Source organism: Orycteropus afer, unplaced genomic scaffold, assembly GCF_000298275.1.
Source record: "Orycteropus afer afer isolate SDZICR_OR568_19922 unplaced genomic scaffold, OryAfe1.0 scaffold00018, whole genome shotgun sequence".
NCBI lineage: Eukaryota > Metazoa > Chordata > Mammalia > Tubulidentata > Orycteropodidae > Orycteropus > Orycteropus afer.
Genome location: NW_006921605.1, coordinates 16,171,541 through 16,187,977, shown reverse-complemented (window position 1 = coordinate 16,187,977; position 16,437 = coordinate 16,171,541). Strand labels below are relative to the sequence as shown.

Genomic DNA, 16,437 nt, shown 5'->3' with positions numbered 1-16,437 from the left:
ACTTAATTAGAAAACCTGAGGGAAAGAGACAACAAATGACAACAGGTAAAAGGGACTGCTTACTTGTCTACACAGCTTCAGACACTAAAAAACTGCTGCAATTAAAACACAGCCATTTACTAAATCAGAGTCCCTGGATGGGGCACACAAGGTACCTCAGAAGAAAGGCCTGGCAATCTCTCTCTCTGGGAAATCAACCACTGAAAACCCTTCGGAGTGCAGTTCTACTCCGACACACATGGGGCTGCCATGAGCTGGACTCAATTGGACAGAAACTGGTTCTTTATTTACTAAATCTGTCTGGTTTCAAATGGCCACTCTACTGTGAACAAGGAGCTCTGGTAGCTTAGTGCCTAAGGCACTTGACTGCTAACCAGAAGGCTGGTGGTTCAAATCCACCAGCCACTCCTCGGAAGGAAGGTTGGGAAATCTACTTCCATAGTGATACTGCCTCAGAAACCCAAGGAGGGGTCACTATGAGTCGGGTCTGACTTGACAGCACACAACAACAACAACTGTGAACAAGAAAGCCTGAAGAAGAGTCGATGCTTTTGAGTTGAGATGTTGGCAAAGAATGCTGAGAGTACCACGGACTGCCAAAAGAACAAACAAATCTGTCCTGAAGAAGTGCAGCCAGAATGCTCCTTGGAAGCAAGAATGGCCAGACTTTGTCTCATCTACTTGGTCATGTTGTCAGAAGGAACCATTTCCTGGAGAAGGATGTCATGCTTAGTGTGGTAGTTCAGTTAGTGTCAACTTGGCTGGGCCTGGATGAGTGGCTGGGCAGTTGGACGTAGTATTCCCCATGATGAGACCGGTAATCAGCTCCATGGTGGAATCTATTGTGAGCAGCTGAGTAACTGCCTTTGAGTATGTGATCTGCTTCCCGTATGTAAGCAGCAGCTTTGGGAACAGTCTTTAACTTATGGACCCTGCACATAGCCATGTCATTGTTCAGCAGCCTGCCATGCTCTGCCGACCTTGGGACTTACAATGGACTTGAATTAATGGCCTGCCATGTGGTTTGGTAACACAAGAACTGTGCCTTTTTACTTGTCAACAGTGGGCTTGACAGCCTCAGCAGCCAACAGCTGTCTGAGTGAAGAAAAGCCTCTAGCTTCAGTGGGCCAGGAGCTGGAGGCAGAACTGAAGCCCAAGGCTGAGGGGCTTTCAGCCAGCCCCTAGAGCCTGGCACTTTGAACTTGGACTTCTAGCCTCCCCAACTATAAGAGAATAAACTCCTGTTTGTTAAGGCCATCCCATTTCTGGTATATTTCCTGTCAGAGCAGTACTGGGTAACCAGAACACTTGGTAAAGTGGAAGATCAGCGAAAAAGGGGAAAGCCCTCAAGGAGATGGATTGACATAGTGGCTGCAATGATGGGCTCAGCTATGGCAAGGACTGTGAGGCTGGCACAGGACCAGGCAGTGTTTTGTTCTGTAGTACGCATGGTCACTATGAGTTGGAGGCAACGTGACAGCACCTAACAACAACAACAACAATGAACCAGCTGCATGACCGTGGGCATACTACGTAACCTCTCTCAGCCCCAGCTTCCTATGCTGTGTGTGTCAGAGGGACAGTAACACCCGCTACCCACAGGGTGGTGGCACATCATAAGCCCACATCAGCACCCTAGTAATGTCATATGAACCTTCATTTTGCAAATCCGAAGCCCAGATGAAAATCCGTATTACATCTCAACCCAGGACACCAGTGCTCTTCAGCGTCCCTCTTCAAACGTTTCTGACCTTGGCTGTAACACATTAACCTGAGTTTAGAGCCACAGAGAAAGAAGAAATAATGCTGAGAGTAAACCAAAAACTCCAACTGAAAAAAAAAAAAATCAGTAGGCAATTTTTAAAATAGAAAGTGCTGCTGATTTTAAATAGGCAAATGTTTTCTGTCTTCATTATTTCCCTTATGAATGTGCATGAGCATATCTAGTCCAAGCCAATGTATCACGCCCAGTCATATAATTTCCTCACTGTAAGGCCTGGATTTCCAATGTGATGCTGTAATCAGTGTCACCAGCTTCAGTATAATAGAGAAAGCCCTAGGATAGGGTCAGAGCAGCACAACCTCCATGTATCGTTTACACAGAGATATGATGCTGCAGTCTCCTATACTTGGAACACTTTTGTGAAAAATGAACATGACATAAAAATAAAAACAAAAAGAACCAGGAGGAAAGAATGTATTTATGACAGAAGAGTAGTACATGGAAAAAGCATAAAGTAACTGCAGATGCACATCTCCTATCTGTTCTTGTAGACAGTACGACCCTTCTTCCTGGTCGATATGTAAAGAGCGTGGTCCTCCCTGCTCCTGGTCTACATGGCTCCCTAAATAGATGAGTCACTTTGATCCCTCTCTTCTTCCACTCAGCTGTTTCCTCACCTTTCCTCATCTTCCCAACCAAATGAAATGCTATGTATCCTACAAAAGCCCAAGTCAAAAGCCACTGTCAAAAGTCAGTCTAGAAGAAGGACCCTAAACTCCTCAATCCCAGGTTTCCTAGCTCATCCATGCAGTACATGGGACAATTACAGATACAAAGGAGAGACTCAGGGCAGTAAGCATTCAAGTGCTACTGAGTTGAACAACTCCTCACCCTTCAATACCTCCAGATTCAGGTGAATGGTATAATTCAAGTCTGAAAAACAAGGAAAGGGGACTTCTGAAAGGCGGCACCACACAGAGGTGAAAAGCATGGATTGTGAACCCAGACTACCAGGGCTTGAAGCCCAGCTCCATTTTCTAACCACACATTGTGACATATGTGACCTAGGGAGCGCTGGTGGTGTAGTGCCTAAGGCATCTGATTGCTAATCAGAAGGCTAGTGGTTCAAACCCACCAGCCACTCCTCAGAAGGAAGGTTGGGCAATCTACTTCTGTAGTGATACCGCCTCAGAAACCCAAGGAGGGGTCTCCATGAGTTGGATCCAACTCAACAGCACTGAGTATGTGACCTAAGTTACTAAAATTTTGGGGTCTTGGTTGCCTCATCTGTAAAATGGGTTTAATAATAATGCTAACCTTCTCAGAGTTATTGTGAAGCTCAAATGAGCTAACCTCAGTGCATAGAATAGCACCTGAGAGCAAATGCTCCATGGGTATTTGTTATTAATTGTGACATCCTAAGTGTAGGAAGTTCAAACCCACCAGCCACTCCTCAGAAGGAAGGTTGGGCAATCCTACTTCCGTAGTGATAACTGCCTCGGGAACCCAAGGAGGGGTCGCTAGGAGTCGGGGCTGACTCGATGGCAAATAACAACAACAACAACAAGTGTAGGAAGTGACACATGAGCACAATTAATTTTGCTAATGCAGAACCTGTATATAGACCAAGAAGAAGTCATTCAAACACACCAAGAGGATAAAGCCTGGTTGCAAATCAGGAAAGCTATGTGTCAGGGTTGTATCCTTTTGCTATATTTATTCAACTTGTATTCTGAGCAAATAATCCAAGAAGGTGGACCATAAGACTGCAGCATCAGGACTGGAGAAAGACTCACTAGCAACCTGCAACATGCACAGGACACAACCTTGCTTGCTGAAAGTGAAGATGTCTTGAAGCACTTACTGATGAAGGTCAAAGAGTACAGCCTTCAGTATGGTTTACACCTCCACATAAAGAAAACAAAGATCCCCACAATGAACCAATAAGCAACATCATGATAAAAAGAGAGAAGACTGAAGTTGTCAAGGATTTCATTTTACTTGAATCCACAATTAATACCCATGGAAGCAGCAATCAAGAAATCAAACAACATACTGCATTGGGCAAATCTGCTGTGAAAGATATCTGTAAAGTGTTATAAAGCACTTTGAGGAACTAAAGTGCACCCGACCCAAGCCATAGTACTTTTAATCACTTCATATGCATGCGAAAGCTGGACAACAAATAAAGAAAACCAAAGAACTGATGCATTTGAACTATAGCATTGACAAAGAAGATTCAATAAACCAGAAGAACAAAGGAATCTGTCTTGGAAGAAGTACAGCCAGAATGCTCCTTAGAAGGACTTCATCTCACATACTTTGGACATGTTATCAGGAGGAAGAGGACATCATGCAGCAAAAAAGAGGAAGACCCTCAATGAGAGGGACTGACACAGTGGCCGCAGCGATGGGCTCAAGCAGGGTAATGACTGGGGATGGCCCAGAACCAGGGCATGTTTCATTCTGTTGTACGTATGGCTCACTATGAGTCAAAACCACCTTGAGAGCACCTAATAATGGCAGGTACAAGAAGCAACGCCTAGTGGAGCAGTATTTAAGCATTCATCTGCTAAGCAAAAGTCGGCAGTTCAAACCTACCAGCTACTGCATGGGAGAAGGATGTGGCAGTCTGCTTCCACAAAGATTACGGCTTTGGAAACCCTAGTGGGCAGTTCTACTCTGACCTACAGGGTGGCTGAGTCAGAAGCAGTCTGACGGAAGTGGTCTTTGATTTTTGGTTTAAGCCAAAGAGAAGCTGAAACCACAAAGATGAGGGGCCCTTGAACCCTTAACCACGTCTCAGGAGAAGTAAAAGGAGAAATGGAACGCTCCCCTCCCCATCACAGATGATTCCAAAACCCTCCTACCTTCTCTCTCGTCCAAGGCTGACCAAGTCTGATCCAAACTTATTTAGAACTCACCTCTATACCCCTTATTTCCTCTCTCATTACTCATTTCCTAACTGCCCACTGGAGCCACCCAGACAATTTAGATGGTTTTTTTTGTTTCTTAAAATACCCAAAATAAAAATGTACAGATATTAGGAGTGAGAAAACCCAGTAAGTGAAGGCATTTAGGACTAACTGCCCTTATGTTCATCTTACTTTGTGGTTTAAAACTTGCTCTTAAATAATTCTTATCCTGCACTGATAATTAACTGAGTCACCCCCCACTCCCCTCCATCCCATTCTTGATAGAAATATATTTCCAGAACACATTTTCCCCTTTGTATAATTTAACAGATGGGTGCCCCCCCCCCAAAAAAAATGCACTTACAGCAATTTCAGCTGGATCTGACTGTTAGTACGGTATCGATACTGAAATGTTCATATAGCGGGTTAAAGTCTAACAGGAAGTCTCAGAACTTGGCTGAAAACAAGACTTGAAATCAAAGGCGTATCATGGAAATTCTGACAGTCGGATGAGGACAGTACAGCCTTAATATTCTCAGTATGTCACCAAGAAATGTTTCAGGATTTCCCTTCATGGCATCATTCTTTCCTCTCTTTACATAAATCCCAGCTCTGTAAGTACCAGAGAAGTTCTCATGTGGCTCGGAAGGATGTTTTTAACAGAACTGTTAGAATCTGCACCCCTGCTCCAGCCCACCCACTGGCCTGGGTGAGTTCTCTAATCCTCTCATGTCTAGAATGGAACTAATATCCCACACTTCTCTGGGTGGTTTTGGAGTAAAAGTGTATACAAGGTCAATGCTCCTAGAAGTTTGGCATGTTGTAGCATTTAATAAATATTAGTTTTTCTCTCTTTCAATTGGGAAAGAAAAACAAACCTTTAGAGCGATTGTAATTCAGTTACAACCTTTCCACCCCAGGACTTCTACTGCCTCTCTCCTCCATTCCTCCTCACATCAAGGCTCAGGGACCTTCCAGGTACAAGATGTTCAAAAATATCAGAATCCATGGAGTTGAGCTACTGCTCCCTCTGGAGCATGACAGTCTGTTTTCAGCTATTAGCAACCTCCAAGGAAAACAGAACATTCAAATGCTTGTGACCAGACACATATACTAAAAGCTGGTTTTAATTTTTCACCCTGGACCCAAGACATTGCCCCCTCCTGCTATGGCCCACAGTACGCTCTTGTTTTATTTGTGGCAGTTAGATTCATTCCTGCTGCCTGGATACTTTCCTAAAAACAGAAGGAAGGCACGGTGCTGGTCTGTTCCTATTGTGTTAGATTCAGTGTACATACCTTATTACAGGTATAAATTGGAAAGTTCTGCTCTGAATTTTGGAGGATAAATGCATTCAGCTTCACACAGTTCTTTTTCTTAAGTTAAGTATAGATCTGTCCTCGTTGGCATCACTCTGGGCTATAAACTAGCTTTAAGGAAGAAGGAAAGGAAAACAGGGTGATCCTTCTGGTTAGGGACACTCATAACCTATCTGTCCCAGTATCTGCACATTCACACACCCAGCAAATATTTATACAGTGTGCCCTGAGCACCAGGCACCGCACGAAACACTAGAGACAGAAAGAGAGAAGAGATTCAGGCCTCTCTTTCTAGGCTGGTAGAGGAAACGGAGTCTAGAGCTGAATGACGGAGTGCGACGGCGCTATGATGGAGAGGGCACCCAGAGAGGTGGGAGGTTGGGAAGGGCCCTTGCTAAGCTTCAGGCTGGCACCCACAGGGGAAACAGGTGTTATGTAGGCCAAAGGGGGCTTGTGGGGGCGGGGAGGATTGAAGCAGGAAAAGCACAAGGGCTGTCGATCACAATTTACTCAAGGTCACTGGAGGGCAGGGAGAGGGATGCAACCTCAGGTGAGTCTGGAGAAGCAGGAAGGGGGGTTCATTAAGGGATTTAAATTGCCTTCCTGGGGAGCTGGACTTCACCTGAACAAGGAAGTCCTAAAATGAATGCCATTTGGAAAACAGAATACTCTGACCCTGGTGATGCAGTTGTTAAACACTCAGCTGCTAACTGAAAGGCGAGTAGTTCGAATGCACTAGCCTACTCCGTGGGAGAAAAATGTGGCCGTCTGTTTCTGTAAAGATGACAGCCTTGGAAACTCCACGGGGCAGTTCTACCTGTCCTCTAGGGTTGCTGAGAGTTGGACTCAAGGGCAACAGGAGAGGGGGGTTTGGAAGGAAAACAACTGAGGGTTGATGCATCTGGAAGCTTAGACTTGAACAGCATCCTCTGGGAGAGTGGGACAATCATCGGAGGGGAGTAAAGCACATCATCATAAATTAAAAAGAAAACACGTCCATGTCAGGTTCAACTGCAAATATAAATACTGAGTAGGCTCCGACTACTCCCTATTAGGATGAATAACCAACTCCATGTGCTTCTGGTGGGGTATGTGTGTGTGGAAACAAAAATTCACAAAATAACTTTCACTTAACATAGTGAGTGAGAGAGTCAATGTTCAGAAAGCCATTCATCAGAAATCATTTCACAAAAGTCTAGCTCACCAATAGGAATACCCAACACTACGTTTGTTCGTGCACCCCAAATTCTACCAATGATTAATGCAGTTTCATGGCGGGTAGGGGGAAACTATACTGAAAAGAAAAGCAGTTTTCACTGCCCATCCCGACCTCATTATCTCGGCCATTACCGGCAACTTCATCTTTGAGACTAAATGATGCTTTAACTTTGCGTTAGTGCCAAGCCTCCAGGGTTTCCGTTTACACCACTCTTTGCAGATTCTGTCACTCAGGGCCTCAAAATAACCCCAAGAGGTTCATCTACAGGTAACAGGGTTTCCAATCTTAGGAGAGGTAAAATGGGGTACCAGGTTCTTGACTCCCATTTTGAAGACAAAGGATGATGGGAAATCTCAGCCTCAGCTCCACAAAGCAGTGGCAGCCTGAGGTCACGGAGAATTTAGAAGTGGGCAACCAGTGCAGGCAGTGGATGGCACCTCTGCCAAGTCAGCCAAGTGTGCAACTCTGCCCAACTCTGCCCTCAGCACCCCTCCATCTCTCGCCACTATGTGGCTCTCAGAGACCTCAGTACTCCTCCATCTCCCGCCACCATGTAGCCCTCAGAATTGTCTTGACCTGTGATGACAAAACTGGACATTTCTTTCCTGAAAGGCAGCCAACTCAATCCCCGCTGCCCCTCTCTGCTTAAAGGTCCGCCTGCCTTAAGTCGGGCCTCATTTTCCAGAATTCCTCAGCTCACGCGGCCAAGAGGGAGTCATTCTTTTTTTCTTCTCCCCACAAATGATGACTTTTCACTCTTAGACAGGGAATACAACACACTGTTCTGCTCTGGTAGGCCTATGGAAAGAGGTGCCCTGAAAGACGCCTTCAAAACGAAATGTCGTCAGCAAAGGGGAAGAGGCGCTGCTTCGTAACCCTTAACTACTAAAAACAGCAGCACTTGAGTGGAGTCACAGGTTAAGTAGAGTATTTGGTGCGTTCTTAGCAGGGAAATGTTTTGAAATTCAAAACCACTTCACTGTGCATTAGCGAAAGTGCCTAAATGTGAACAAATTCCCCCGCAGTCCCCTCCACATCCGGTGCTGATCATCCAGAGCCAGCAGGCTCCTTGGGATCATGGTGATGGGTGGGGCTTGACTCTGAGCCTGGGTGAGTGCACTTCAATTTGTGATAGTCAACAAAGAAAAGTATAGGAAAAGCAAGAAAAACGTGCCAAGGTTAACCAGATTGGCGGGTGGAGGGGCAGGCCAACTATATAAGTCACTGCTGGGCACTTCAAATAAGCAGGCCACGTATTAGGAGAAAAGTGCGTGAGTCCTGCTAACTCTGACAAGTGAATTTTTCCGGCAGTGAAAGTAAGCTGCTTGGGCTACGCTGCCCAGGAGAAGAGAACAAGTGAACTGGCTATCTGAGCAGGAAAGTGGATTGTTCTGTTTATATGATGATGGATTCTGGAAATCAACTGACGCTGGACAGAAATGGCACTTTGCTGGATTCTGAACTTCATGACTGACCAGACCTTTTGCTCCCCCTTTTTTCTGGGGAAAAAATGAGCAAGGACCAGCTCTCTGCTAGCCTCAATGAGACAAAATCAGCACTAGGTAGATCAAGCCAACAAACAACGTTAAACGGGACAAAGATCGAAAGGCAAACTTGAATCATTTAACAAGGGTCATTTCAGAGTTACAAAAGGACAAGCCTGTTTTCATCTCTAACAACTTAAGAAAACATGTTTCATAGCTTCTAGCTCTATCATCCACTCTTCCCTCTTCTCCCCCACATTTCAGGTCCTAGGTGTCACTATTTCAGGCAGCAAATTTTCACAAGATCCTCCTGTGTTACTTGCCCTGGGGATATCAATTTTCAGGGCTGTAGGCCTGTACTGCAATATACATAAGAACGGCAGAGTCTCTTAAGTGAAAGGGGAATAATTACCCAATAAGCATCTCTCAAGAGAAGTCTGTACTCCCAAAGGGACAAATACCGTATGATTCCACGTACATGAAATATGTAGGCTAGGCAAGTGTACTGAGACCAAAGGTGCTTAGTGGCTGCCAAGGGCTTTTGGAAAGGAGGGGGAAAGGTGGCCTCATAGCTTCTGGAGACACTGAGCTTCTGTTAAAGGTGATGGGAAATTTGGAAATGGATGGTGGGGATGGCTGAACAGCACAACGAACATAACCAATGTCTCTGAATTGTATATATTTATTAAAAAAAAAAAAAAAAAGAAGTTTGCTGCTTCCTTTTAGGTTGTATCTGAGGGGAGGGAAGAAGCAGGAAACAATCTTAGTGTTTCACACACTTGTAAATGAGAATGTTTTCTGCCACTACAGACTTCTAAATGGCACAGATTACAAACCCAGTTTTACAAATAAAGCTCATTCATTTCTTTAGTCATCTAATTCTCACTTATCATTTACTAAGTAAAATAATGATGAATATCCTGTATTTAAAGCTACGTGAACATGTGACCGTTACTCTCATTTGGAACACATGCACCTCTCTAGTTTGGGAGGGGAAAAAAAAAAAATGACAAGTGCTACTCTATCTACCGACCAAAGCAACAGACTCCAGACTGAAAACTAGAAGACACAGCCTCCATCAGGTGACAAGTCTCTGGGTGTGAGGAATACAAAAAAGCAGCCCCAACCTCCAGCTGCCATCTGCAGAGGCTGTGATGCCAAAGGCATAGCTGAGAATGAGTGATCCTCGCTCAGCCTCAGGAATAAGAATGAGACTCTATCAAACAGACCAAGATGAAAAGATGCAAGTTGGAGAACATTAAGAGAAAACTTGCATGTGCTCTAAAATGGTCGCGTGCTAAGGGAAAGACAAATTGTGAGAAGACAGCAATAGGAAAAGGTGAGTAACTCTATTTGTGGGACTGAAAAGCATTGCCCTCAGCTAACACGTCCTTCTCAATTAAGTGATAACAAACAGTAAAATGTAATGGATTAGCATATGCCTATTAGAAGTCAAAGGAATCCTGGTGACACAGTGGTTAAAGCGCTCAGTTGTGAACCAAAAGGTGGGCGGTTCAAAAGCACCAGGCACTCCACAGGTAAAAGATGAGGCAGTGTGCTTCCCTAAAGATTACAATCTTGGAAACTCTATGGGGCAGTTCTACTCAGTCCTACAGGGTTGCTATGAGTTGGAATCGACTCCAATGGGTTTGGGTTTGGTTAGAAATCAAATGCAAATTACACATATTAAACACAATATAACAAGCAGACAAATTGTCACAAATAGATTTATAGTTGAAAAGATTTCTGTGAATCAAAATTGTGCAAATGCACTAAACCACACTGCCATCGAGTCCATTCTGACTCATGGTATGCCCCATCAGGTTTCCATTTACAAAAGTAGATTGCCTCATCTTCCTTCCACAGAGTGGCTGGTGATCTTGAACCACCTACCTTTTGGTTAGCAATCCAATGCCTTAACTAAGTGCCACCAAAGCTCTTTAAATGCACTACGGGAATTCACTATCTAAAGAGATCTTAGGCAAAACTCTCCAAAGCGAAGAAAAATGTATAAAGCACATAGTCCAGCTCTGATTTGTCTGTTTTACAGATGCTGAATTTCAAATATTCAGTAAAGTGAGGCAATTCACAGAACAAATACAGATGACTAAAACACATCTGAAAGAAAGGCTTCACCTCACCAATCACCTAGGAGATGGAAATTCAAAAGAGAGATGCTTCTCACCTCCCAGACTGGCATAAAGCTAAAAGCTCTGTCTTATCCAATACTGCAGGAGTGAGGGGGAAGGGGACACTCACAGACATTAATACTGAAAACATAACTCGGTATCTTTTGGCAGAGCAATTTAGTGGTATTCATTAATGATTAATACACACAAGCACACACACACACAGACGTGAGCACACTCCTAGGTATCTATTGTAGAAATATCTACACTAATGCTCAAGGATGCTCTCTACAACAGTGTTTGTTATAGTGAGAACTTGTAACAATTGAAGTATCCATCAACAGAGGAATGAATGAGTAAATCTGCCACATCCACACATTAGCCATGAAATAGAATAAGGTAGCACTGATATTTTGACATGGAAACATATACAATACACTGCTGAGTGAGAAAAGCAAGTTTAAAAGACTAAGTGTATGCAACAAAGTGAATGAATGGATGCCCTGGAGAAGGGAAGAAAGAGGCTGGCCCCTGGGGAAAGGAAGAGAAAAGATGGTCCTGGGGAAAGGAAGAGAGAAGAATCCACTTTCACTTTTAATTGTACATGGTATTTAAGACATTATCAATCTGCTAACCCAATAGCAGTGCAATAGATGCTCTCCTGAGGAAGCAGTGGAGGCCAGCCGAGAGTTTAATAAAGCAGACACTCTATGATTTTACCAACAAAATCTGACCAGGCAAGGAAGTCCAAGAGGGGCCAACCTTATCCTGAATTCTTTTTATGCAGAAAATGATACAGTTTTTAAAGTAGTTTGCCTTCTTTCTCTCGGAAGGTAGTAGTATTTGGGAAAATTCACTAATATTTTTCTTATGAGTTTCCATAGGTTCCTATCTAAAAAACAGCATTACCAAAAATGATAGAAGTGAGTTCTATTAGCCCAGAATCGCAAAGGACCTTTACATCTTTAAATTTCCTGAAACCTAAAGTTTGGATCCCAAGCTTGCCAACGAAGTTCAGGCTCACAATGCCGAGAACCAGAAAGCTCCCCACCTTCCTTTCTTCTTTTAGAGAGAGACCGGTGCAACACCCCTTTTTCTTTCTTTTTCACAAGAATATGCCTTGATTTCCAAATATTAATTCTCAAAATGATTTATCCAGTAGGGGCTTTAAACACTCTATAAAACATCTTGATATAAAAAAGGCAGAGCATTAATGAATAACCATACCATAAAATACCCCCATCTAAAATACATTTAGAAGACATATATAAGCCAAGTCCACAAATGTAAAGCAGTTTTAAAGGGCAATCAGATTACTATAATTTTAAAGTTGTGGAAAGTACACATAGCACCTTCTCCCTTTCTCTCCTTAATATGCTTAACATTACACAGTGTTAGCACAACATTTTCCAGGCTACAATGTACTTTCTATTTGCCCTAATAATAAACCTATGCCCAGATGGGAAATGTAACCAGAACTAAATAAACATAATACTGACGATGAACAGGAGAGCCAGAAGGTGAGTTGATGAATCTGAAGATGCCTTCACAAGCTAGACAGTGTTAAGAGATTAAACAAATAGAAGAGAAAGTATAAAATGTTAAATACTTGATGTGTGAGAAATGCAACTACAGATAAAAGAGGGGGTTAAAATGATCTCTTCTGGCTATGGATAGCATCATACATGCTGTCAGATATTTCAGCTGAAGGAAAAGTATGCCACATAGTAATACTGTAGGAATTAGTCATTCTGAATTATCTATGTAACTTTAAAACATGCAAACTTGGATCTGGATGACAGTCAGTCATTTACAAAAAAAAAAAAAAAAAAAAAAAGCACATCTGAGAATGATGTATGGCCTAAAATAAGTCTTAATGAGTCCAGCCCAATGCACAGGTAAACAGATGAAGAACAAAAACAAAGAGGAAGAACAAGAAAGAAAAGCCATGCGAATACAAAATGATTCTACTTTTTTCTTAACACCCACACAAAGACAGCAGTTTCTGACAAGAATGTTCTCTGCAAAAATAAAATTACAGGAATTTTTGTTTTAATGAGAAAAATACAGCTCTGTATGCAGATTACTAGGCAAGACCATTTGATTTTTTTTTTTAAAGGCCCAAATTGACAGCCCTCACATTTCAAAAATATTATCTAAATAACATATTTTTGGGATCACAAAGAAAAGATGACTTAAAATAGCATTCCTGTTTGGAATGCTTACGTCATGTTATACTTGAAAACAAAATCCAACATGGCAGCTTACCTTGGCACTGGAAGCCTTGTTTCCCAAACCCCCTGAAAAACAGAAAAAAGAACAAAATATCTTAACATACTTCATGTTGGACATTAAGCAAGTTACATGACAAATTATTTAACAGAGTTAAAAGCTTATATATGAGACCCAATGATTTGATAAGAAAAATACACATTTCATTTTACTGCACAGATTACTAAATAAATTCAACTTTGGAAAGAAATTTATCTTGGCTGCAAAGGAGCACTGAAACGCTTCAACTTACAAGTTTCCTTCCAATTTTTTACACTATGTGATCAATATTTAAACTTTAATGCAGAAAGATGATTGTATATCCAAAGTTGGCTACAATATTCAAGTCACAAAAAGGAGTTTATGGGAAAGAAGGAAATGGCTTAATTTTGCTCCTAAAGACCAACTAAAATTTTTTTTTTCTCCTTAATGATATTAAAAAGTGACTTCATTATGTGTTATGAGTTTGTTTAAAATATATGTTGGGAAATTGCCAGCATCACTCTTCACATTTAATTTTGGCTTAAGGAGTGGTATTTTACAAACAAAGTATCATTCCTATTGTTTGCATCTGAGATGATCATGATCTGATTTTTACTGAGAACCAGCAGCATTCAAGGCATACACAGAGGCAATTTCGTTCTTGTAAATTACTTTAGAGACTTTACTCTCTAAGGGGCAACCCTGACATGGACATTGAGTTGCAAACACTGTTCCACTAGAATGGATTGCATTCAAATTTTCACAGAAGGTTCTTAGTCACAATCCCTTGCTTCACAAGCTTTTCCAATTTACAAAGCACTTCACATACCTTTCTAATTAACTTAGTCATCCCCCTACCCCGCAAAAAAAAAAAAAAAAAATTAAAAAAAACCTAAACTCAAACATTTCACTTTAAAATGTCAATGCTTTAAGATTTAAACAAAACCTGTAAATCAAGGACCTATAGAAGCAACAATAAAAGAAAACTGAAAAATTAAAGCCACTGCTGAAGAATTCCAGCCCATGTTTCCTAAGGAACTTCCGAGTCGCTGCTTTACAATTAAGCAGAGACACACTGTAGAGATGATTCCGGGAGGAGGGAAGAGGGAGAGGCTGTATTTTCCACTTAACAACAGACCTGGTGACCTGGCTTGCCACATCAGTTCACCAGGGGCTGGTCCCTGCCGGCAACTGATAGTGGAAAGACATTAGCTGGCCAGGGTAGGTTACAAGTCCCTTTTCTAACTTACCTACTTCCTGCAAAAGTGATCAACAGTCTGAGTTAATGGTTCCCTTCTAATGGAATATCACAGTTGACAAGGAGGCAGAAGTCCTCGCTTTTAACTGCAACAGCCTCTCTCTGCCCTGATGCTCCAAAAACTTACTATAAATAGCCTTATCTACAATTACCTACTCCTTGGAGCACAATAGCTTCCCATGCTGACTACACGGATTGAAAGCATCCATAGAAGTGGCTGTGCTTTCCATAAAAGCAGACCTTTAAGACGATTTCTAAAAAGGAAAGGAAAAATTAAGCACCAGATTAGCACTCCAGTGATGGATTCAGACATAACCATTGGTAAAGTTCTTCCTAGTGTCCCAAACCAAACCTACTGCCATGGAATTGATTCCAACTCACAGCGACCCCCACTGGGTTTCCGAGGCAGTAAATCTTTATGGAAGGAGTTTGCCCAGTCTTCCTACCGTGGAGCGGCTGGTGGGTGGGTTTGAACCACCAACCTCCTGGTTAGCAAGCAGTCAGATGCCTTAGGCACTGTCCTACCAGAGCTCCTTCCCTAGGGTCCCAAGCTACATATATATGGCTCGAACTGTAACCCAGTGCTGCTCACTGGCCTACCAGAGGAGGGTGCTAGCCTACACCCACCAAGACGTAGAAGCAGCAGTATGTTGCCTGTTGACTGAATTCCAACTCACAATGACCCTGTGGGACAGAGTAGGGTTTCCAAGGTTGTCATATTTATGAAAGCTGACTGCCTCATCTTTTCCACAGCGGAGTAGTGGGTTCCATCCGCCAAACCTTCAGTTTGTAGCTAAGAGCTTTAACCACTACACCACCAGCGCTCTGAGCAAACTAAGAGAAAAACAAAACTACTGATCCCCAAATTGAAGGACTTGGAATTCCTTTAGTTAGGGTTTCTAGAATGGGGGGGGGGGGGGGGGAGTCACACATCTTTTGAAAATCAGATAAAGCTGTAACTCTTTCATCAGGGGGGAAAAAGAACCGCACAGACATCTCACAATTCCACCCAAACCCCCAGGGCCTCCAAGTTACAAATACGTGCGTTCATTGGAAATGACCTGAACTCTGATACCTTTAGCGGTTACAGTATTTTTCTTAATAAGGCCTCTGTCCTCATCAGCAGGGTTACAGGTCTAATCTCGTGTTGACTGGGTCTATTTTAAATGACTCCCTCTGCCCTTCTGTCATTTGCCTGCACTGTTTTAATGCCCCCTCCCCCACTGCAAGCTTTCAACAGTTTGTTGCCTGTGGACTTTCTCTCTGGGCTCACCTAGAAAAGTCAAATTCTCTCCGTGCCCAGAAGATACAAGCTACAGTAGGCAGGGACCCAAGATTCCAGTGCAGTCCCAGCCCAATGGGAGGCACACCACACAGCCCGAAGGCGCCTAGCCTGGCTCGCCAACTTGGATCGCGCGCAGCAATCGCCGCGGCTCCGCGGGCGCTCCGGGACCTGTTTCTCCGGGACAGTGGCCCTCGGGACTCTTCTATCTTTCGCTTTCACTCACACCCCGCCAAAAGGGCTGCCCCGCGGTCTGAGGGCAGGGCCACCAAGGGGGGAGATCACTGGTCCCAGGAAGGGGACCCATGTCACTGCCTCGCAGGGCCAGCCCTCCCTCCAGAAGCAGGGGGTGTGTGGCAGGGCGGCGACTTCCCCGGGAGTCCTGCCCGCGTGTATGTCACTGGCGGGACAGCCGGGCGCGCGAGTGTCATTCCGGGCGAGAGTTGGGACTCCCGCCGGCTCTCCAAGTTCCCGGAGTGAGCGAGCCCTGGAGCGGACGCGTCTGGGCTGAGGGGACCAAGCTCGGGTCCCCGGGAGACCGAGGGCTGGTGTCTCCAGCCCTGCGTGCAGCGAGCGGGTCCGGGGGTACCCTGGGGGCGCAGGTCCTGCGCCCTGGCCCGCGCGCACCTACCAGATGAAGTCGGTGCAGTGGCTGCAGAAGGTGGGCTGCTTGAAGAAGCGGGCGATGAATTTGTGGTCCTTCACCTCGTGCACGTTCTTCTGCCTCAGCGCCCCTTTGCGAGCGAAGCGGTTGGCCACGTCCTGAGACGCCGTGGAGTCGTTGGCCGAGAAAACGTCAGCCATGGTCCCCCCCAACCACCTCTTGCCTCCGCCCGGGAGCAGCAGCGGGGAGGC

The 16,437-nt window shown here is 44.0% G+C and overlaps 1 protein-coding gene across 1 annotated transcript in view; it reads right to left on the bottom strand.

Annotated features, from left to right (window-relative positions):
- Positions 1-16,386, bottom strand: part of PRKCA (protein kinase C alpha) — a 521,371-nt gene extending 504,985 nt beyond the window's left edge. Inside the window, exons 1-2 of the mRNA XM_007959900.1 lie at positions 16,214-16,386; positions 13,058-13,089 (exon numbers count right to left, since the gene is read on the bottom strand). Of these exons, the coding sequence (XP_007958091.1) occupies positions 13,058-13,089; positions 16,214-16,386 (205 nt within the window). The remainder of the gene's footprint in view (positions 1-13,057; positions 13,090-16,213) is intronic.
- Between the last annotated feature and the right edge of the window lie 51 nt (positions 16,387-16,437).